The 23,199-nt window shown below is 44.6% G+C and overlaps 2 protein-coding genes and 1 long non-coding RNA gene across 17 annotated transcripts; 2 read left to right on the top strand and 1 right to left on the bottom strand.

Moving 5' to 3' along the window:
• Nucleotides 1–176: 176 nt before the first annotated feature.
• TMEM231 (transmembrane protein 231) lies at nt 177–8,873 on the top strand. 6 transcript variants are annotated; one of them, XR_011812266.1, is made up of 9 exons: nt 177–465; nt 537–706; nt 1,706–1,834; nt 3,106–3,249; nt 3,845–3,926; nt 4,060–4,165; nt 5,055–5,339; nt 6,694–6,749; nt 8,732–8,873. XR_011812266.1 is itself a non-coding variant. In XM_072043864.1 (7 exons), exons 1-7 carry the CDS (start codon nt 324–326, stop codon nt 5,293–5,295), a joined length of 1,014 nt encoding a protein of 337 aa, XP_071899965.1. In that variant the 5' UTR covers nt 177–323; the 3' UTR covers nt 5,296–5,346. The 6 variants fall into 6 exon arrangements, 3 of the variants coding, with proteins under 3 accessions (XP_071899965.1, XP_071899966.1, XP_027321967.3); XR_011812265.1 differs by having other exon boundaries at nt 6,694–6,825; XR_011812267.1 differs by having other exon boundaries at nt 4,060–4,170; nt 5,059–5,339; nt 6,694–6,825.
• LOC140003493 (uncharacterized) lies at nt 4,749–5,700 on the bottom strand. Its single transcript, XR_011812281.1, has 2 exons — nt 5,562–5,700; nt 4,749–5,260 (listed from the first exon to the last, which is right to left on the bottom strand). It is a non-coding gene; the product is annotated as an uncharacterized lncRNA (long non-coding RNA).
• Nucleotides 8,874–11,499: 2,626 nt separating the features above from the next.
• On the top strand, nt 11,500–22,889 carry LOC113845196 (carbohydrate sulfotransferase 5-like). 10 transcript variants are annotated; one of them, XM_072043854.1, is made up of 8 exons: nt 11,500–15,522; nt 16,153–16,303; nt 19,326–19,399; nt 19,825–19,967; nt 20,091–20,327; nt 21,010–21,424; nt 22,098–22,195; nt 22,600–22,889. In XM_072043854.1, the coding sequence occupies exon 1, from the start codon at nt 11,500–11,502 to the stop codon at nt 12,679–12,681; it is 1,182 nt and encodes a 393-aa protein (XP_071899955.1). In that variant the 3' UTR covers nt 12,682–15,522; nt 16,153–16,303; nt 19,326–19,399; nt 19,825–19,967; nt 20,091–20,327; nt 21,010–21,424; nt 22,098–22,195; nt 22,600–22,889. The 10 variants fall into 10 exon arrangements, with proteins under 10 accessions (XP_071899955.1, XP_071899957.1, XP_071899952.1 ...); XM_072043856.1 differs by having other exon boundaries at nt 11,500–15,527; nt 20,100–20,327; XM_072043851.1 differs by having other exon boundaries at nt 11,500–15,527.
• Nucleotides 22,890–23,199: the final 310 nt, after the last annotated feature.

Raw genomic sequence — 23,199 nt, 5'->3', positions numbered from 1 at the left:
CGGCGCCGGCGGCCGGAGCAGTCTGAACGCCGAGTTCCGCGGCGGGCGCGAGGCCGCGCCTGGCCCCGCGGAGGCGTTCTCGGGGCGCTGGAGGTCGCGTCCCGGGGGTCCCGGGGGTCCCGGTGCCGTGGCAAGCGCCCGCGCCTGCGTCCCGCTCCTGTCGCCGGCTGCAACGAGCCGTCCCGGAGCGCGCGAGCCCAGTGCTCATTGGCTGCTGCCCCCTTTCCTCCTCGGCGCCCCGGCGCGCTGATAGGCGCGGCGTCCCGTCAGTCCGGCGCCTCGCCGTTGCCGCGGTGAGGGCGAGGGCTGCGGGCGGGCGCCCGATGGCGGGCGTGGAGCTGTTCTCGCACCCCGCGTTCTACACTCGCTACCGGGCCGGGCTCTGCTCCGCCGCTGCGCTAGCGCTGCTGCTCATCGCCGTGTTCACCTACGTGCCGCCGCTGCTAGTGGCCTACCGCAGCCACGGTGAGCGCCGCTCGGCCCCGCGCGGCCCGGCCCGGCCCGGCGCTGAGGCCCCGCGCTGTGTCTGCCCGCAGGTTTCTGGCTGAAGCAGGGCGCGTACCGTGAGCAGCCCACTGTGCGGTTCCGGTACGAGGTGCTTTTCGTGGCCACCACTGGGCCCGGCCCGGGCAGCTTCTTGGCGTGGAGCACGTTCCCAGCGTTCAACCGGCTCCAGGAGGACAGATTGCGAGTCCCGTTGCTGTCGGTAGGCGTACCGGGCGGTGCTGGCGGGGACGCGGGTCGCGTTGGTGGTGCCTGTGAGCGAGTGGGCGGGCGCGCACCGCTGCCTTCGAGGAGCAGCGGCAGCCTCGTGCTTTGCACCTCACGTCTCTTGGGACGGGTAGTTTTTAATCAGCTCTTTTTTCTTTTCTTGTTTTTTGGACTGTGCACTTAGTCACGTGGTCTGAACTTTTGGGTAGACCTGTGCGGTGTCAAGAGTTGGACTTGATGATCCTTAAGGGTCCCTTCCAACTCAGGATATTCTATGATTCTATGAGCTCTTTTTTCTTTTCTTTTTTTCTTTTGTCTTTTTCCTTTTTTCTTTTTTCCCTCCCTGTATGATTTATAGCACTCAGAAGCTTGCAGGGGTTCACTGGTAACCCGTGGTTTTTAATGCAGGTATGTGCTTTCAAAAGCCTGAAGTCCCTACTCTGCAAGCAAATGTTCCTTCTGGGATTCAACAGTAGCAGTTACTTATCTGTGAAAGCTCTGTTATGCCTCCCTGTTATGTTTGCAGATAGCTGAAGAACTGTGCATTTGTCGCACAGAAGCATAGCAAGTTTTGGCTCCCAGCCAGGGATTGTACAAGGCACGCAGAAGCTGATAAGAAGCAGGCTGCAAGGGCAGAAGCTGTGCATTCGTGCAAGATGTGGCAGAAGATCCATCATGTGTACCAATGCCAGTATACAGGGAAGATTGCTGTAATGGCATAGGGCAGAAGAGTTCTTATAGGGCCTGATGAACTTTCCCTCCCTGGGGAGCACCCAGGGCATAGCGTTACAAACAAAATTTAGGTTTCTTGCTTGTCTCTAGTCTCATGTCTTTAAAGTAGCTTTTTATTGTTTTTCCGATGGAATCATTTGATTCCTTTTTATGAATATGTTGCAGGTGCGGAGATCTCCTAGACAATAACTATTCTTTGTATTTCTTTTTAACAGGAAGTTCTTAAGCAAACAAGCAAAACCATTTTTACTGCTTCTTTTAGACTAGGGAGGAAGACAAAAATCAAGATGGCAAAATGGATCAGTTGCATTTTAAACTGGAGCTTCCACTACAATCTACCGAGCATGTAGTTGGTGTTCAGCTGATTCTAATCTTTTCCTACCAACTTTATGTGAGCATTTTTCATTTTATTCATTGTGACATATAGGCCCAATATAATATTCCAGCAGTGGTTATGCAAAGCAAGAAAGAATCTTTATGCATTTGAAATTCCTATTCAAAAGATTTATTTTGCTAATATATTTGATTTCCTTCTCTTCTGGGTCATTCCTAGTTTCGGTTTGTTCCATTGGTATGGTGGTTGGTGTGTGTTTTGTTGTTGTTCTGTGGTTATTTTTTGTTGTTGTTTTTGAAGCTGTACGTCCTCCTATTGGGTTGTAGTGCAGCATAGAGGATAGATCTACAGTAGTAGAGGTTGGAGGGACAGGCTGCTGCAGCATCCTGAAACTCCATAGGTTTTGTTTGTTTAAGAGCTTTTGAAACAATGATAATAATTTGCCAGGATCATCCATACCTCATAGCTGAGAGGGGACAAGAATGTGTCTCAGGGAGACAAGAACGCTTCTGCTGCCATTGTCTCTCTCTCAAGTGTTAGCGGGATTAATAGCTAGAAGAGTGGATAAAACCGCTGCACAGAGAAGCCACGGATGCATCCAAAGGCAGCAATAATGTATAGAATAGAGTTTGATGTAGCCAAACAGATGAGGAACTTTTACTAGAGAGATTAGGTTTAGCTTGTCTGAGAGACTCTTGCTGGCTGCAGGTAGACAAGTTTAGCTAAACTAAACTTTCAGCTGAGCTAAAAAAATTAATAATCTTAAACCCCTGAGATCCAGAGTAGAAGCCTTTACAGTCCTAAATTTATGTGCTGAAGTATTAGTTTAGTCATTAATATCATATGGAAAGTTCCAGTAGTCACAATGCCTTTGTTTTACAGTAAATTTGAAAATTTTCTTTCAGATTGAATGGCTGATGAGGGCAGAGGAATTTCCTTATCAAGCCCTTATTGCAGGGTATTGGTTTTGATGTCTGAATATTTTAAAGTTTACTTTCAATGAATGTGTTTAATTATCTGGCTGCTTTTAACATGTTATGGAAAGTCTTTTTTTTTTTTTTTTTTTTGTTATTAGCCACAAACTGTTGGACTCTGCTGAATTATGTATGGAACTTTTAAAATCAAACAAAGTTAGTTAATCAAGAACTATGCTAGTTTATTTTCATATTTCTCACTTGGTCCTCCCTTCTTTAGAATAATGTGATGATCTGAAACCTGGGCATCAATAAAATAAAATCTATGCAGAAAATTTATAGATACAAAGAGTTAGAAAACTGTAGTTTTATTTGCTTTTCCTGATTTTTCTTTTCTCATGTTCACTGTTTCAGAGAATGTCAACACTTGTGATGCAGAGCATGGCTTTCCTTCAGTTTTTTTCTCCTGTACCAGGATCTCAGCTCTATATGAATGGAGACCTGAAACTGAACCAGAGGCAATTGCTTAACCACTGTGGACTGGATACCAGATACAATGTGAGGACTTCTTTATTATTATTATTATTATTATTATTATTATTATTTTGTCTTTTCTCCATTAATTTCCTCCCTTACTAGCACCATAGGTGACACTCTAGTTATTCATACCCGAGGGACCCAAGGAAATGGCTTGAAGCTGCAACGGGGGGGCAGTTCAGGCTGGGTATCAGGAAAAGGTTCTTTACTGAGGGGATGGTCAGGCACGGGAACAGGCTCCCCAGGGAATGTGTAACAGAACCAAGCCTGCCTCAGTTCAAGAAGCATTTGGACAATGCTCAGACACTTGGTCTGATTTTTTGGGTGGTCCTCTGGGGACTTGATGGACTTGAGTTGGACTTGATGATCTTTGTGGATCCCTTCCAGCTCAGGATATTCTATGATTCTATGTTTGCACAGAGTGGACCATAGAACTTCTGAACTCTTAAACATTTATTTGTAGGGCTGAAGGGTAGAAGAGAATCTTTTGCCAAGATGTTTAGTGTGACATCTGTGTGCTTTCCTTTCAAGACACGGTTACTTTGCTTAACAAACTCAGTAGGATTACTTTCTTGAAGAGTGGACAAGTAACGTAAATATCTCCTTGTGGCAACAGGTGTCTGTGGTCAATGGCACAAGTCCTTTTGCAGCTGACTATGATCTAACAAACATCATTGCAGCATATCGAGATAGAAATGGTAAGCCTGACTGTACAGCTGCTAATTGCAGCATAGCAGTAGTTAGCATATTGGTAGTTGCTCTTAGAGGATTTAAATTCTGTGTTAAGACTGAAAACCCCATTAACTTGGATGTTTTCTTTCCCCATTTTAGTGACGACAGTTTTTTCAGACCCCAACCCTGTTTGGATGACTGGAAGAGCAGCAGATACACCATTCATCATTAATGCTACTATTCATTACCCAGAGGAAGTTATCCTATATCCTTAGAAAACTGCATTAACTGAAACATAATTGGATAGCATTATTCGAGCCTTCATATACAGGCCAAATTAACACTGCTTTCTCCTAGACTTCTTGCTAAACTTTTCCTTTGTTTGCTTAGCATATGCTGTAGTTGCAGCGTTAGCTGAATACTTGTTTACCCGTAACTCCGTGTGTGCAACTTCCAGATGGTTCTGCTTACATAACTGTTTTCTGTCTTTACTGGGAACCCCTGCTGCTCTTCACCCTTACTAAAATGACCTTTTAAGGTGGTTTCTGAGCAATTCATAGTGAATCTCATTAGTAAGCCTTGCTTTGGTCCTGCAGTCCCACTTTGTTGTGGATACAGAAGAGAAGTAATGTTTGCTACTGGCAAAGCACGATACTACACTTTCTGACCTAAAGCAAATCAGAAATCTGTATACAAGGTAGGTTCAGCCAATAATAACCCCTGAAGTGGATGTGGCAAATCTGTTACCTATACAGACAGTCCTGAAAACTTTTTGCTCCAAAAGAATGATTTATGTTCTTTACTCGGTTTCTCAGGCAAGCACTGGCCCGTGTTTTGAAGAAAATGTATATAGCACATCTCTCACAAGGTTTATTTACCTGCCTGAGTATTACCAATATCTGCTTTTTGGTGAAGCAGGGACAAAATAGAAATTTTGCACAGAATTGATTTGAACATCTTCTAGGATAGGTATTTTGCACAGCATTTCTGTGGTAAAATGCTTTTTGAGATTTCTGTGACTCAGCGGCTTTGCAGTTGCCACGCAAACTGATGTCTAACCAATTTGGTGCCTTTCCACCTCTGATTCTCTTGTTTAGTTACTGCAGTGGTTGTATCAGAAGTTTCTCCATTAACACTCCTTGACTCTCTTTAAATATCAGCCAGGATTTTGGGAAATCATTAAATTTGCCTGGATCCAATATGTCAGCATTCTCCTTATCTTTCTCTGGGTCTTCGGTAGGATTAAAATGTTTGTGTTCCAGAATCAGGTGTTCACTACAACTCCAATATCATCAGTTCTGCCGTTGTCTCCAGTGTTGTCCTGCAAACAGCATCAGTCCTGAGGAGATGCCTGAGAAAACTTTAAAGAAACCCAGTTCAAAAATTAGTACCTGATTTTATTATCTGTACACACTTTCTACTTTGAAAGATAGAACTTGGTACGTATGTTCTGAGTACGTTCTCTTCTTGCTCTATGTTGCTATGACATTATGTAATTTTTCCTTTTTAAAATATGTTCATTCATGCATCTCTGTGGGAACATTGCTTTCGGACTGAAATGGTTAACTTTGGACAGTTAAACAACCCCCCCCAAAACAGGTAATCCTTTGTTTTTGATGAGATTATATGGCTACCACAGGAGAGTACAAGAAAAAATATACCTGCATGTGGATCCATAACAGCTAGGATTGAGACTCCTTTTCTTGGAAGGCTGGCTGTAAGACCTTTTCCTTTAGCTTGCTAAGCAGCAGTAAATAAAAATTCCACTGCAGTCCAACACCATGCTACTGCACAGAACTACCGTGTATGCACTTGTCAGAGAGCAATCTGAACCTCGTTCACTGAGGACGGACTGAGAGGCATGCTAAAATAAGTTTGCTTTCTGGAAGTGTCTCGCTAGGAGAAAAAATAAGTAGTGGGTTAAAAATCTCACAATAAAAGATAAAAGCGGGTTTGGAAATGTCTGGGGGGGCGAGTATTAAGAGCATGCCTCAGGGGCGCTGCCAGATTGAAAACGCCTCCGCGCTCGTTTAAGGAGCCGAGCGGCCTGCGGCGGGTGGCACAACCCGGCTCCCGTGCAGGGCTCGCGCCAGGCCGCTAACGGCACCGCGGCTGGGCTGCGGGCGTCGAACCCGGCGGGCCCGGGCGCCTCGAGAGCGCCGTGGGGGGTGCGGGGACACGGCCCGGGCTGGCAGCGCGGCAGCGGAGCGGCTCCGGTGGGGCTTCCCGGACCCTGCGAGCGGACGGCTACGGGCAGCGGGGCCGTGCCCGGCCCGCTGCACCCCTGCCGCGCCGGTCCCGCTTGGGCGGCCGGGGGCGGGGCGGGCGGCCCCTGTCAGGCGGGTCCCTGCCGGGGATGCTCCAGCGCGGGGCGGATCGGCGCCTTCCCGGGCTCCTCCCGCTGCCGCGGCGCCTTGGCCACGTCTGAAAGCGGCCCATTGTCTCCGTGGGGAGCGCGGATGCTCGCGGTGCCGGGAGGCGGCGGGGAGGTACGGCCGGGCCGGCGGGGGCGGGGGGCGTTCCGCAGGGCCCCTGCCGCGGCCGGCGAGCCGGGCGGGCGGGGGGTCCGCGGCGAGGACGGGCCCCTCCTCGCCGTCCGCCGGCAGCGCCCGCGGCCCGGCGAAGCGGAGCGCTCTCTTTCAGCCGCTCGCGCTGCAGGACCGGGCGGCCGGTGGCTTGGCGGCGGGGCTCCGCGCGGTGCCGCGGTGCGGTCGGTTGCGGTCAAGGGGACGCTGCTGAAAATGTGCTTTTTTTATTATTTTTTTTTCCCCATCCTGTCCTTTACTTCCCTAGAGAATATGGCTGATCCGAGTCAAGGTGTTTTTGCCGGAATTAGACTGTTAAATCAGGTGCTGTGGAGAGCATTTCCTGCCGTTCCGGGAAGTCCCTTCCCACTTCTCTGAAGTGCCCAGCCTCTGTGTGTAGGTGAAAGCGGCGTGTAGGAGGAACGACCTTGTCATAGTTTCTTACCTGGAACGGTTGCTTCCGTGGGGCTCTGCGCAGCGCGCCTCTGCCCTCGCGTCCCCGGCCGCTCCGGGCCGCCGCCGCCCTGGTGCTGGCAAAGCCCGCGGCGGGGGAACGATCGGTCACCGCAGGTGTCCCCACGGCCCTCGTTTTGCCATCCTTAGAAACAGTCGGTATTCCCAACGCAGATCTGAAGACACGAGGTCTGCTCAGTCGCAGTCTTGTTTTCTAGTAGCTGAAGACACCTTGTGATCCTCAGCATGGAAAAATAGGTGTTGTAGGGCTATGCCTTGACGCTGCCGTTTGTTCAGGGTGTACAACTTTATTTAACTCAAAACCGTTTTGGCCAAAAAAAAAATAATATCAAATCCTGACACCTTATATACATATATACATATATATATATATACACACACACATATATAAAACTTTTATAGTTATATCATGAAATCTGTGGTCTGTTCCATTACATTATGAAGTATTACATTACGTTATGAAGTATTTAGGCTTGATGGTTACCTGGGAGTGACTCTTCCATGTCTTTGACCACTAAATTGTAAAAGAAACTCTGTTTTCAAAAGCAGAAATAGCACCGTCAGCTAAAATGATAATACAATGTCAGAATTTAAAACATCTGATTATGGTTCCTTTAATGTAGTTTAATTATTTCTGTTGTTGTACTTTCACTGTTAGGTTAAAATAATCAAACAGGCAATCCATTCAATGATTTAGCAATCAACAACTATTGGAAATACTTTTAACTCTTTTTGAAGTACTAGTGGTTATAGAAGGCACCCTCTAAGCTTTTTAAATTATTATTATTATTATTATTGTTATTTTTTACCACACACTGTTGACAATACAGCAAGCTTTTGTCTTGTGAAGATGTTCCATTTCCAGTTACGGAATACCATTGTTAAGCAACATTTTGTCAGCCGTGTGATTTATAGGAAGAATTACTGTAATGTTGTGCTTTGTTCTCGGATCTGTTTTGTAATGTTCATGCATTTTCACTGTTTTGAGCAGCAAAATTGTTTCACAGAAGCAATTCTGGTGGTGGTGATTTTGTTTTGGTTTGTTTTCTCTTATACATATCGGTGTAACGTCTTACATCTGAAGTATGTAATGAGTACCACCTCCATAAAACATAGACCTCCAAGTGATCTTTGCTCTGTTTATCAAGCCATGCACAAACATTTTCCTATTAATTCTATAAAAGGCATGACACTTACTAGTATGATCGTTTTCACAGTCAGTTCTGAGGTGTACCGTGGTGAATTATAAGTACATAAATCTTAGGTACATTCAACTCTAATGTTTGGTCTGAAAGTCAGCATTTAGTGTATGACAGTCATACGGGACAAAATAATTTTCTGCTATTAAAAGCCACAGGATATAATACATCATTGGATATTCATTCAAATTTGTATTTTTGCATTTTGTGGAAGTTAAACTTATTTCTTTGTAATCTATAAAGACTTTGGCTTTAAAAAAATACTTCATAAATACAAGCTGTTTTAAAAGCAAGTGTGCTTGAAATGTTCTTAGACACAAAATGGCTGGGGAAGACTTTGGCAAAGACAGCTATGATTCAGTTGCTCAGAACTCATTTTGTGGGAGCAGGTACTTGTCATTCTTCCCTCAGCTGTTTTCAGTTCTTTGCTTTATTCTAGCCCAAATTTTCAGTTTTCCTGCAACAAACCCAGATCTTTTTGTTCTGAGAGAGTCTTTCATGCCAGTCTTTTGCCCCAGGTCAGAGAGCCCATATGCACTGCTCTCTTTCTGTCTTTAGTATAATGTAATAGGAGGATTTTTTTTCTTTTTTTTTTTTTTTTTAACTCTAAAGTTAATTTTTGTTCATTTTCAGGTTGAATTCTGTACTTAAAGGAAGTTCACTCAACAGTAATGCTGTTCCCAGACTGCAAAGATGTTTGCTTGATTACAATATTACTTGTCTCATGTGACAAATCCCTCATGTGATAAGTCCTTAAAAGCATGAGTTAAATGATCATCCTCTGCACAAATTATTTCTTCCCTTCTCCATATTTTGGTACCATTTTAGGTCTGAAAAGTGCTCTGTTAATACCATTGTAACTGTTATTAAAATAATTTATGCCTAGCAGCATCTTTATGTATAAAAGTGTATATTGTGATACCAACTATTGTGATATTTCAAACTTTGCAGAGACATGAATAGTGTGAGGCAACTTGATGTCCTTATCAATCAGATTTTCTACTTCTTGCAGCATCATTGCCACTTCTGTTCATTCTGGTCTCATGAGCGAATGAGAAGGTGCTTGCTAACGGATCTGGTCACTGAGAAGGTATCTGAAGTTGCAGTAATGGACAGGAAGTCCAGCTGCTGTTGTGCTCCCTTTCAGCCCTTGGTTCATATTCATCCTGGACATAGTCCTGGGCAGCCTGTTCTGAGTGTCCCTGCTTGAGCAGGAGTTTGACCAGAAGATGTCCCGAAGTCCCTTCCAACCCCAACCATTCAGTGATACTAACCATGGTCCTTTAATCACCATTTTGACGGGGCAAAAGACTTGCAGTAGCTTAATGAAAAACACGTGTTTTTTTGTTGTTGTTGTTGTTGTTGTTTGCTTGTTTGTTTCACAGAAGCTGTGTGAGCTTATACCTTCCACTGTTCATTTGTACTTTGTAAGCTTGGCAATTAGCTGTGTGGTTCCGTAAAGTGAGTAGTGACCGAGGAGGCTTGAGGGACCCGATCATAAGGGAGGCCTAGCATAACTCCACCTGAAAAGTATATGTAAATAATTTGATGACACAATTATGCACTAGATGTTCAAAAGGTCTAATCATTGATAACATAAATATCTGAGTGAATGGCTCGAGATGTATTTTGTTGGCAGCCATGATCTGGGGCTCCTCCTTTCGTAACTATGCCTTTTTTCCCCCCTTCCTTGTGCCAGCTCCAGTACTGTTATGTACAGTGTTGCATTACTTAGACACTAAAGAGCTAGGTTAAAAAAAATGAGTGATTAGTTCTCTTCCAAGCTAGCAGACTGAAGTGGCTTAGCAAAGTGTCTGATAAGCATTACGAACTATGCAAGGGAGACTTAATGGGCCTTGGGTTTCATCTTCAGAGGTGCTGTTGCAGGCATGTGTCATGGATATTGGTGCAGCATTGATGCAAATGTGGAGTCACTGGACAAAATGCCTCAATGGGCAGCATAACAAAATTGGGGATATCCATGGTTTTAGAGATATATAAATGCTTTTGCGTAGCTACAGAATGATATTATGTGATGAAGCAGGGAACATAATAAAACAGTGAAAAGGCATTTTTAGCTGAGTAGGTGAATATAGAGAGTATGTCATGCAAGTGAAAGACGGTAGTTTGGGAGAAAAAAAAAATATTTCTGTTCTTTTCCTTGGCTTAAAAACAAAAGTTTAGTAGCAAATCTGTGTTCATTTAAAATAGCGTTTACATCCTGATGAGACATTTGGGCAGTGGAAAGAGCTGAAACTGCCTGTTTTTACCATCTCTTTTAATTAACCATTTATTTCAGCTTTCAGTACTAGTAAATAGTCTTTTTCATGTTTTATAATGCTAGCACTAAGAACTTAGCTCATGTATTACCTCAAATGGTTTTGCATCTGTATTTGCTAGTCTGCATTATTTGTTTTCAACAGTCCAGAGTGTTTTGGTATATCTGCCATTCATTGTAACAAGAAAAAAAAATATGTTTAAATGCAGTTAGATAGTAAATACTTCCACATAAAAGCCTTGATATGGTCTTCATACCTGAGAATTCATGTTTCCCTAAAACCCAGCCTGTTAACATATTAACTGCTTTCAAGTGGAATCTGCAAAAGTGAGAGTACAAAGTCAGGTGCCAAAAATCTCTCGGAAAAAGTTGTGAGGAGTGCATGTAGCTAATTCTAACTCAAAAATGGATAGTTCCTTAATCACTCATGGGGAATATGCACTCCATACAAAAGGCATGCATCCACTGCTTGTCCCGTACAACATTTATAGCCAGAAGCTGCTTGAGGTTGCAAGTTTACACCCATCTCCTGTAATTTTGAAAAACAGGATGTTGTGCACTATCATCAGTTGGTTTAGTGTCCTACTGTCACCACAGGGCGCAACACTTACAGTTAATGAGAAGATTATTTTAATTTCGGTACCTGCAGTTGCTAATGTTCCTATCTAGCAATAAAAACCCTTGTACTGTTAGACTGAGATTGAAATACAGTGGAGTGGAGTGACTAAGATTTTCTTTTTCCTTGGCAGCATTTCCCAGAATCCAAGCTGAGACCATTTTATATTTTTTATTATTTTTTTTCCAGCAGTTGAGCAGCCTCAACACAAGATTTCTTCACTACTTCAAACCTTCACTACAAACTTACTTTTACTGTGATCTTGCTGTAGTGCATTTCTTTCTTTCTGTTTTCAACACCCATCCATCTGCAGATGTTCTCCTCCAAATACCACTGACAAAGGAACCTAATAGTACTGAATTATGTGTATGAACATTTAAAGAAAGGTCTTACTAATGCAAGAGTTTGTATTGTGTAAGTTTTATCATTGTTACGCCATAGCATCAACGGCTCACCGGCATTTTCCTTCTCTTTTTCAGCTTTTTTAATTGCTTTTCCTCAGTGAGAATGGCAAGGATTCGGATCTCTAGCACAATTGTTATACTTTTTGTTATGGTTCAGACTGGATTCTTAGTCTTCATGTATGCCCGGTACAGTAGCTTCATGCTTCAGTCTGAGGAGAAACCGTCTCAAGTCCACATCCTCATTCTCTCCTCCTGGCGGTCAGGATCTTCTTTTGTTGGTCAGCTTTTCAGCCAGCACCCCAGTGTCTTCTACCTGATGGAGCCTGCCTGGCACGTATGGGTTACGATGTATCAGAACAGTGCCAAGGTCTTGCACATGGCAGTGCGGGACCTAGTCAGGTCGGTCTTTCTGTGTGACATGTCTGTGTTTGATGCTTACATGCCTTGGAAAAGAAACTTATCTGATCTTTTCCAGTGGGCAGTGAGTCGAGCTCTATGTTCAGCTCCTGCTTGTGACTCCTTTCAACGTACTGACATAACCAGTGAAATGGCATGCAAGACTCTTTGTGGACGGTACCCATTCACCAAGGTGGAGGAAGCCTGTAAAACTTACAGCCATGTTGTCATCAAGGAGGTTCGTTTTTTTGACTTGAAGGTCCTCTACCCACTTCTCACTGATCCATCCCTGAACCTCAAAATCATTCACCTGGTCCGTGACCCCAGGGCAGTTGTCAAGTCACGAGAACAATCAGTCAAAGCATTGGCCCGTGACAATGGAATTGTTCTGAGTACCAATGGCACTAAAGTGGAAGATAGCAAATACAAAGTAATGCAAGAGATTTGTAGAAGTCATGTTCAGATTTATGAAACAGCTACTCTAAAACCACCTAGTTTCCTTAAAGATCGCTATCTGATGATCCGTTTTGAAGATCTGGTGAGAGATCCGTTATCAGAAATCTCAGAAATGTATAAATTTGCAGATCTTAGTTTGACGCCCACACTCAAAAGTTGGGTCTATAACATCACACATGGACAGGGGCCAGGAAAAAAAAAGGAAGCCTTCAAAATCACATCTCGAGATGCAGTCAATGTTTCCCAGGCCTGGAGAAATGTTCTTTCATTCCAGAAAATTAAGAAAATACAGGAAGTTTGCAAAGGTGCTATAAACATGCTTGGCTATCAGCTAGTGGATTCAGAAAAAGAACAAAGAGATCTGTCACTGGATTTAGTCTTGCCAAGAAGACAAAACCAATTCAGCTGGTCATCATTTAATCCAAAGAACTAAGACGTTACTTTGAAAGATGGGGGTGAGGGGTGGGGAGTATTTATCTATTGTGCAGTACGTAAGTAATTTGAAAATCCCTGTCTGATGAGTTTAATTAGCTTCCTGTCTGATGGTTTTCCAAGTAGTGTAAGCAGGTTTTTTTTTTTTTTTTTTTTTTTTTTCCTCCTGAGTTTTGTACACTACAAAACAAACAACAAAAACACGAGAAATGCAGCAAGGTACTTTTGCGATTGCAAATTTACAACAGAACTGGGCTGTTCTCATCATTGTTTTAAAAATATAATTTAAATACTTTGTATTAAAGAAGTTTAATAAGTGATCCTTGATAATAGTTTACTTCTAGTTCTGTGTTTTAAATACTCAAGAATTTCTGTCTTGTATTTGTGTATAGGGAACAAAGTAGAAACTGATTTCACTTTTTTACCTAGAATCACTTGACTTTTTTTTGTTCTAAAGTTGTGCAACTGTGTATTTTTTAGGCTTCCTTTGATGCTTTTAATTTCAACATAAATGTTCTTCAAGTGCTGGGATAACAGCAGTCATTCTGTTTTAAAAGGCGTAAGCAGTAGTTTCACATACTGATAGATTTCTTAGAGCTTTTACTGGAATGTCAGATTTTGTAGTCAGATATTTGAATGGAAGTTGGCAGAGAGCTCTATTCTTGGGATGGAAAAAAAAAAAAAAGAAAAGAGGTAACGAAACTTTGTGGGGAGTCTCTGTGGAAATATGTGGAATATAATGCTGTCCTAATTGTGTGTTTTAATGCTGTGACAGAGTAGGCACATGCTTGATTCCACAAATGCAATTTACATCATTATCCCCTTTCTTCCACACAACAGGTATTATTATTGAAGGTCACTGAGAAACGTAAGGTGTCTTTTTTAATACAATACATCTGTATTAAAGGCCAGCTGTGCTTACAGGGAGGGCACCCAATGCAAAATGGACATGCACTGATGTGACCGCAGTCCCAGTGATAGGGTGTCCCTTTGCCCAGGCTGCCTGTCTCTGGCTACCTCCTCCATTCTTCTTGCCTCACAGCTCCACGCTGGGACTCTTCTTTCTTCATTCTCCACCATTGGACACTGCAAAAAGGAAGGAGGACGCTGTGAGATGTGACCAGAGCTGGCTGCTGGGCCTGAAGGACAGTGGGATGCCCGCCGTGTAGGGAGGTACCCCCAGGGCTACATCTCAGGAACCCTCCTTGCGCACACGTGAGGCCCACAACACTTATTTTCTCCTCTGCTTAGAAATCCTAGTCCATCCGTGTCCCGTCCCCCTCCCCCCCCCCCCCCCCCCCCCCCACTTCCCAAGGACCTGCGTGTTCTGCTCAGGACCCTCCTGAGGTCCTGCAGGTCTTGCACATTTGTGCAGCAGCATCCTTTCCAGCTTGTACTGTGTTGCTATTTGTTCCATGCCCTCTCTGAGGACACCCACTGCCTTCTCAGATCCTGAGGGTTTTTTGTTTTTTTAACTGTATGTCAGAGGGCATGCAGCCAGGCTGACCATAGTGTGTGGCATGCTCAGCAGTAAAAGCTGGGGCAAAGATGGGGGGGGGGTTGGAGTGGACATTGGACTCCTTACTTTGCTTGTGCATGATGCTTTTTCTGTGCCCATTAAGCTGTCTTAACCTCAACACGTGGCTTTCCTTGCTTGCACCTTTCTGATTCTCTTTCCCCGCCTTGGGAGGGGAAGCGAGCAAGGGTCTGCCAGGGGCTCAGGGCTGTCTGGGGCAGCTAACCCACACCCATTTTCTAAACACCCATAATTTTTGTTACTTCTTAGTTTTGAATATGTTTTAATGAAAATGCTTAGGAGTATGCTTTAAAGTCGTGGAGGTGTTCATGCTTTGAGGAAAAAGTTGCACCGACTTCTTAAACGCCTTCCAAAAGGACGGTAACTCCTAGGGGCGGCTCGGGTGGCAGTCATCGGCCAAAGAGCACACTGGCAGCTTGGACCTTGGATGCAAGTGCAAGGTGTTTCCTAAGTATAACATATACCCCCTTCTGGAGTTTACCTGTCTAGCATCAATTTGCCTCCAACAGATTTTGGTACTCCCAAGAGGACTGGGATAAAAGAAAGCACGTGTGCCTCAGCACTGCAGAATTTTATTCTGCAGACAAAATTAATTGTTCTGTGGTTAAGTTTTCTGGTGGCTTGTATTTGGCAGAAAGTACTTAGAAACACATTTTGCTTGCTTCCAAACATGTAAAGAGCAAGTCCTGTTACCTTTAGGCTTGTGCTAATTTTCCCTTAGGCCGGAAAAGGTAGAAAGATACCACCTGCTACAAGCTTTGTTAAGAGAGGACCCAGCATACCCGGACCTTCTTAAAAAAAACAACAAACCACCGCTAAAAAAAGGCAACAAAGAGGCAGCCTCTGCCCGAAGTGGTGTAAACGCAGAAAGCTGTCAGTGGCATTTTTTTTTTTTTAACTCGCACATCAGCGAAGCTGTGCCTGCTCCTCTGCTTCCGGGCATGCGCGGAGCCGACCGCCTCGCCTAAGGAGGGGGAGCGGGGCGGCGCCGCAGGGCTCCTGCCCGCGGCAAAATGGCGGCGCCCTCTTCCGCAGCGGGAGCCGCGCCGGGCTGGCTCTGTACCGGGCTGGGAACCGAGGGCGGAAGTGACCCGCAGGGCGTGCCGGCGCTGAGGGCAGAAGAGGCGCCGTAATTGGTTGGGAATCAAGGCGGAAGTGACGTCGGAGCATGTGTTAACTGAGGACGGAAACGCTCCGTGACTGGCTGGGAGGAACCCAGGGCAGAAGTGACGTCAGGGCTTGCCGGCACTGAGGGCGGAAGCTGTCGGGCCGGACCGGGACGCCGAGGCGCGGTGCCGCAATGAGGTGAGGTTGGTGGTCGGTGCCGCCCCGGAGCGGGCCGGGCCGGGCCGGGAGGGGGCGAGGTGGCAGGCGGTCGGCGGCTTGTGCTGAAATGGCCCTTGTGCTGGGCGGAGGCGGCGCCGCACCGGACCGGACCGGGCGTGCGGCGGGGTCTGCGCTGCGCGGGGCTTCGGGGGGCTGGGGGGGAGGAGGCAGGGGAGAGGGGGGCGGCTGCGGCGGCGGGGGGGGGGGGGGAGGCAGAGAGGGCAGCAGGAGGAGCTGCGGTTGTGTGCGCGTGGCCGACGCCCCTCTGGGTTGGTTGGACTGCTCCGTCCCGAGGCATGCTGGGAGCTGTAGTTCTGCGCTGCCGGGCGGCCACGCGGGCTCCGGGCTTTCCCCGGGCCGGGGCCGGGGCCGGGCCGTGCGCGCCGGGAGGCGCAGGTTGCCGCTGGCGGCGAGCGCGGTTGCTGGCGGTGAGGCGAGCGAGAGCCTCCGGGGGTGCCTCTTCGGACCGTCGGGCCGGGAGGGGTGAGGGGTGTTGAGGCCGGGCGCGGGTCCTCGCTGCGCTTGAGCGTTGGGCTGCGCCGCGCCTCGGAGGCTTTCCTCTCCCTGCGTCCTGACAGCCGGCTCGCTCCTTGTGCTGCGGTTCACCAGGGCAGAAGCAGCTCCCCGCCGCTAGGACCCCTGCGGGGTTTGTTGCCGAGCGAAGGCGGCGCACCGGGTAAACCGAGGAAAGCCGCAGCTGGCGTGCTGGGGTCGCAGGGCTCTCAGGAGAGAGAGCAGCCCGTCCGTCCCGACTGCACAGGTAAGTCGCAGCGACCTCGGGGTGGAATCAAGGCGTGCTCGTAAGCTTCCTGCAGCCCCGGCTCAAAGGCTTCATTGAATTTGCAGAAGCGCGAGCTGCTCGGAGCTGGGAAGCACAAAGGGAAGCCACGTAGTGCCTGCTGAGTCGTAGTAGCTTCTTAGACCTAGAATGAATTGGCGTGTCAGGCTCTGTCTGTTGCTCAGTCTTTGGTACGAGAGGCTAAACTTTGTCCCGCCTCAGCTTTCAGAGTTGTCCTAGAAATAGACTGGTTCTTGCGGGGCTTTCCAGAACGCTGGTTGCGGTCAGTCAGGACAGACGTGAGAGGCAATTTCTGTCTGTCTATTGGTTATGTCCCAAGAGCTTTGCTTGAACTGTGTGCAATAAAGGAGGCCTTGGGCCTGTACTGAGCAGCAAGAGAGAGCAAAACACCGTGTAAGCACTGGCCGTGGCAACGTTGCTTGGGAGTTGAGCGGCTGGGGGTCTTTCCAGAGGTGGGGGTCTTCCCAGTGGAACTCGGTACGCAGACAGAAACGTGACCTTCAAGGTCTTTGTTTGTCTTGTGTTGCAGCTGTGGTTTTTGACCCATAACTGTATGGAGTTGCTGAATTCTAGAGGGGATGATAGAGACATCCCTGGTTCAGCCTTTTTTGCCACAGTCCTTGCAGAAGTTCTGGAAAAATGAGTAGTATCCTTCTCTTTAAGTTCACCTTTTAAATAATTCACCTTTTAAAGTGTTCTTTCTGCAGACTCCTGTCTGTGGTTTAGGTACTTGATTTGTGTGAAACAGAGCCAGACTTTCCTGTTAACGAGTGCCCTGATTGAAATTCCCTGTTGTTGGAGAACAAGAACCATCAGTGGTGCTTGGCAGTTTAAAACCTCTTGGCTTATGCAAAGGCTAACTTGCCAAAGCAAATGGGAAGTAGCCTAAAGTTCAGTAAATGTGCTGAATAGAAAAGGCCGTCTTCTTGACGGGAAAAGAGCTTTGCAGAACATGAGCTCTGTTTCCCGTAGGGCTCTCTGCTTACCCAGCTGTTCAGCGATTACTGCAGGCTTTGACTGGTCCTCTCAGGCCCAATATGGCACACATGCTGTGCTGCAGACGGTACCTTAGCTTCCTTGCCGTCTCGTGCTGCGTTACTTGTACCTGCAGAAAACTTACTTCAGTGTCACAGAAACCCCGTGGGAAGCGTTCCTGACTCATGCCAGTAGGACCATCCCGTTGTGGCTGGTAAAATCCAGGAGCAGGACGATGCTTGGAAAAATGTAACCTATGGAGGAGAAGACAACAGTCTCCTGTTAGGCAACAGGTTTTCAAGACTGGTTTCCCCACCCCCCCCTGTGCATTTTGAAGGAGGTAGTCCCTAAGCTGATGCAATCCAACTGCATCTAAGATGCAGGTTGTTACTTCCAAAAGCTATAAAGGAACTTAATGTGTTCTGTGTTTTTTTTTTATTGTTGTGTTTTGTTTTAAATTGAGGCTTGTGTGTGTGAGTTTGGCTTGTTGCAATGGCTGGTGTAGATGATTACTCACATGCCCCAAAGCTCTTTGTGCTGGTGCTGGATCTGCCCCATGGTAAAGGACCGCATGCTGTGTGTTCAGCTTTTCTTCCTTACCATGTTATCCGTATGTATGTATTTACTTCTCTGAAGGAAAGGGTGGATTTTTCATGGGTCTCTCTGTGCGCGTCTCGAAACAGGCTGCAGTAAATACGCGTAAGCGAGTAGGCTGCAGCGCATCCTGGACAGTATCAGAGTGCTACTCTGCTAGCAGTGGAGAGCTGGGTGAAGGTGCCCAGGTTAAGGGCTTGTTCTGCCTCAAGTTGAACAGAAAGTTTCAGAAGTTGAGCATCCCAGGGGATGTTTGTAGGACTGCTGTTAGACGATAAAAGTTCAGATGGCTGTCGATGAAGGGGATTTTGTTGGTTCTTTTCAATAGCTGTTCCTGCCAAAGATCGCGTCGGTCACAAAGGTAGTAGTAACCTTGCGGTTTCTATGTTCTGTAGCGTTTGTACTAAAATACACTGTCAGATGAATAAATGTGCAGGTACAAATACATGTGACTCCATAGCTGAGACTAAATAATGTGCAGTTTCTTCTGTGTTTTATCTTTCAAAGCACGTTGTTGCTGAGCGCCTGAGCTTTTTGCTCACATTACCGAGGAAAGGAATGGCAGTGCTTCTTCCCCCCTCATCTCTCTCTTTTTTTTTTTTCCTCTCCTCTTCTTCCTTGATGACAGGGACTCAAAATGTTTTCCTCGGATGTCCACGTGAAAAATGAAATAAATAAATGCTGTTGGTAAAGACACTGACAGAATTGGGTGACATTTTCAAGGTAGAGGAGGGCGAAGAATGTGGAAATTCCTAGTACATTAGTGGTGCTCTGTTAACAAAACTAATGTATATGCCACTTGCTGTTTCTAGTTTTTTGGTTTGGTTTTCCTTTCAGTAGTCTCCCTGAAGACTTTTGCGGACACATGGTGTATCTTTTCTGTTCTTCCAGTATTCATTTGTCAGGAAAGACGACCATGAAATCCAAGGGCTGTGGACAACCATCTACCAGGTGGTTGTTGCAGACTCCATCGGTCATGTTATTTATGCTTTTAGCTCGCCCTTTCCTATATCTTGAGTTGAATTTATTTTTTTTTTTTTGCAACGCTATGTTTGCAGTGATAGCATTGCTGCTGAGGTATTTTTGACTAAAAATGATCTTAACTGTAGTAGTGAATTCACAGAGTGTGGCTTTGTGTAACGACTCCCACGATCACAACTTTTTTTTTCCTTTGTCACAGATGGGAGGAAAGTTCTTTCTAGAGAGATGGAAAGAAAGTTGTTTCAGAATATGTTCAGAATGTCTGAAGTTGTTTTGGAATATTTTTTTTTTAGTAGTTATCGGTATTACAGTCCACAGAGCAATTTCTTTGTGCATGAGAACTCGTGGGTTAACTGAAAGTTACTTTTTTATTATAAAACTAGGATTTGAAGCCACAGGCATTCAGAAATACATATGATATGTCTTGTCACAGTCTTCTAGATCAGCTAACCAGAATGAGAACCAATCTTCTGAAAACACACAGGGATATCGTGGGGCAGGATGAAGGTAAATTGATGCAATTATTTATTAATATTCTGGTGCAGCTATTTAATTCACCTAAGTAGTGTTCCTGTCCTCGGTGTGGGAGAGGAAGTAGTCTTTGCATCGTTCCTTGGGTCAGTCGTCCTTCCCTAGATTCTGAAGGAAAAGAATGAAATTTCTGCCTTCTGTCACAAAACATGTTGTGCGTGCTTGGAATTTGAAAATTAAATTTCATGGGTGAGCTTTCCTATGCAACAGGATGCAGTAGATGTTTTTATAGTGATGGTGAAAGGAAAGAGGGGCTTTATTTGCCTTTTGCTTTTCCTTTGTAGAGGGAGGAAATAGTGATTTCTAGTTCTTAAATGCTAACACTTGAAATGGAAGCATGTGAGGCTTGTATTTCCTTAGTTTTGAGGTAGACTAAATTTAGATACCTTGTTCTGCTGCAGACTGCCTTCACAGCGTTCCTGTTGCTCAAATGGGAAATTATCAGGAGTAGTTGAAAATGATGCCTTCGCACCTTCGGGAGATTGATCCAGATCAACCAAAAAGGCTTCATACATTTGGCAATCTGTTCAAACAGGATGAGAAGGTAGGAGAAGTCTTGCTATCTGCTGTATCATTATTTGAAAAGTAACTGAATTGTAACACAGAAGCAAATACTCTGGTAGTGAATTGACGAAGCAATTATTTTTTACTTATATAAAAAAAAAAGTCTTTTCAGGGTATGATGATAGATGAAGCAGATAAATTTGTTGCTGGGCCTCAGAATAAGATCAAGCGTCCTGGAGAGCCCAATACTCCAGCATCACTAAAGAGAAGGCGTAGCATGTCACCGCTATTGCGACGGCCACAGTCACTGTTGTGACAAACCATGTTGGTGGGAAAGGGCCACCATCACGATGATCTCCGTCATCATATCTGAACCTCAAAGGCATGCCAACAAATAAAGGTATGTTGGAGTTGTTGTAGTACAGGAGCTTGTGTGGTCATAAATGGACATATGTGTGCAAAAAAAAAAAGGTCTCCGTGCTTTCTATGTTAATTCAAAAGGACACGTAAGTTTTAGAGTTAATTGGGACTGAATTTCTTTGGTCGGCTTAGCAACAGGTTGTTGCTATAGCTGTCGAAGTCATGAATGAACAATAATTTTGCACTGTTTTTAAAAAGTGCTGAAACCTTTCACCACGATGGTTTGGCAGTAGCAAGGATTTCATTTCAGCTTTTAGTTCTCATTTGTGTATTCTATAGTGGGGAAGGGAGAAGTGGGGAAGGAAAGTGTAATAAATAAATAAATAAATAAAATTTCTCACAAATAGTAATTTACCCACCTGTTGCAGCAGAGTCGAAAGAAAAATTTGCTGGAACTTGGGAAGGAGGGGAAACTTCAGTTTACTTTAGTCACTGAAATGGGAATACAGAAAATAACTTCACGACAGTCATATGAGACGGTAGCAGTCCAAAAGGAGGTATTCCTGTAGTTGTGTCAAAGGGTGAATAAAACTACTGAAGTGATCTGACAGTGCTGAGTAACTCTCTACACAGTACTTTAAACAAGAAGGGATGCAGAATAATTTCCTTCTGTGTTTTTGATACCGCAGTTATGCACTACTAAGCTCCTTCTTAATTTTCAGATAACAGTACTGTCCAAGATGGTAATGGAGAGAAGAAAGCAGAAAATTGTCAGTTGCTGGAAAAGCAGATTGATGGCTTGTCTGTGCAAATGGCTTCTTCGGTTCCAGCTGTTACGGGAGAGGATGAAATGTTACCTGGTGACTTAGACTCTCTACATGATGAGTTCAATTGCTTAAATGATGCAAAGATGGCTTGGATCATAAACCTGGCACCAATGCACTTGTTCGAGGGCCTCTAAATTACATTGTGTCTGGAGATGACCAAAAACGAGTGATGGAGTTTACTTCTGAATCTATGCCAAATTCATTTAAAATAACACCTACAATGTTGGAGGGAAGCGATGCTGGTATTAAAATTAGAGTGATGAAAGAGGTTCGCAAACCTCTTTCATCAAAGAAGAGGAAGAACAAGAAAGTAAGTACATGTATTCACAGTCCAACTTTATATCCTCACCATACTTACTGCAGCACTCTTAAGCAGGCTTAGTCACAGCACCATTCATGTTTTCATAGTTGGTTCAGATAAGAAAATACAGAAACCTATGAAAAAATACTGTCGTTTCACATCTAAGGTGTCCGGTTCATTCTTTTGCACTACTAGAAATTCTGTGATTCTGTGTGACTTTTTTTTTTAAACTTTATACGAGACAATCGTATTAATTGTGCTCATGCTCCACATAGATTAGTCATCTTGTAAAGAGTAGTTATCTTAAACCTCTGCTTTCAAAAATGACAGCTCTAGGTTGAAACATGGCTTGGTATCCCTTTGTTTCTATTAACTGCTAATCATGGCAGTGTGTTCATGGAGATACAAGGCTTCTCTGCTGATTAAACCTACACTGCATTTTCCAAGGGCAGGTGTTTCTAGATACTGCTCTTTTAAGAGAACAAAATTCAGCATTACATTTGAATATCAGCTAATCAATATCACTTCAAATTATTGGTATGCTGGCTTTTTTCTTATGTGCATTACTGTATGCAGAAATGGGAAACACTAGTCTTTGTTATTTTTCCTTTGGCTGTTAAGATTTATTGAAAATGCATTTACAAGATCTGTTTCCAATATCTGTTTGGATCTCTTCTTTAAGATCATGAAAAAATCTTCTCTCTTCTTGAGGAGGTACATACAAGGACCAATGGAAATTCAGAAGTATTTCATTGAATTTGCTATAAGGGAAGGAGCAAGGTTTGTATAGATATAAATGATTCAGAGTTAAATGCTAATATTGTTCATGATAGTAAATCTCAATCTTTTCCAAAACAAGTATTTTGTTTTGACATACTTAAATTATTATGGTTTTAGTGGTCAAACTGCCATTGTATTTTCTGAAGTAAATGGTTGTTACCTAGAGCTGAAATGTGAAATAGAAAGATATGGGTAGTTATGGAAGAAAGACCCAGAATTTGCGTGGGTTGGGGAAAGATGGCTGTATCAAATTAAATTTGCCATTCTGATGTCAGAAATGAGGGAAGCTCTTCCATGCTGGAAACAGCCTCTGCTAATACTGTTTGTCGTGGCAAAATAATACTGAGTTATTTAACTGCTATTTTTGGAAGAAAAAATGAAATTACTTCCCTTCTCTTCCCTAGGTTTAAAAATCGTGTCTTAATACAGCACTTAGAGAGAACACTAGAGGAGTTCTCTTTCATCCCGTGAGGAGGACGGAGATTCTTCAGGTGGCCTTGGCACACGGGCACATGCTGTGCTTTGGAAGCACTGAAAAGAAATGCTTTTAAAAGTGTGCATTTTAATGTTCATACAAAAGAGATTATTTTTGAACAGTATTGTTACTGGATCACTAATTTGATATTTTAACTGTATACATTTTTTTGGACATAGGTATATATACCTATAAAATAAACCGTTTTATTAATTCTTATTAAGTGCTGATCTGAGGAGTCTGTAATGGGCAGCGCTGAATTCCTCGAATTGTCTGTTACCAACAGACCACTAATATTTTTTGTGAAACCAGTCTGCATATCCTGAAACCCCACTTCTGGTAATAGCTGCAGAATGTGTTTGTACTTACCTCCCAGTAGCACGTACCCTGGAGCACCTGCCTCATCAGTCAGCTCAGCCTGTACAGGGTGTACATTTTTGCTCCAAGGCTAAAGTATTAAAGACACCAAGTTCCAGCTTACCAAATCCTTGGTTACCCGAGTTAATATCCTCTCCTCAGTTCCTGTTAC

This window comes from Anas platyrhynchos, chromosome 12 (assembly GCF_047663525.1).
Source record: "Anas platyrhynchos isolate ZD024472 breed Pekin duck chromosome 12, IASCAAS_PekinDuck_T2T, whole genome shotgun sequence".
NCBI lineage: Eukaryota > Metazoa > Chordata > Aves > Anseriformes > Anatidae > Anas > Anas platyrhynchos.
Note: the sequence above shows the minus strand (reverse complement) of the source record. Positions and strands in the feature narration are given on the sequence as shown.

Coding starts and splice junctions, on each gene's coding strand:
- TMEM231 (XM_072043864.1), top strand. CDS start 324: ATGGCGGGCGTGGAGCTGTTCTCGCACCCCGCGTTCTACACTCGCTAC. Junction 707..1,705: donor TGCGAGTCCCGTTGCTGTCG/GTAGGCGTACCG, acceptor TGCTTCTTTTAG/ACTAGGGAGGAAGACAAAAA. Junction 3,927..4,059: donor AGCATATCGAGATAGAAATG/GTAAGCCTGACT, acceptor TCCCCATTTTAG/TGACGACAGTTTTTTCAGAC.
- LOC113845196 (XM_072043858.1), top strand. CDS start 11,500: ATGGCAAGGATTCGGATCTCTAGCACAATTGTTATACTTTTTGTTATG.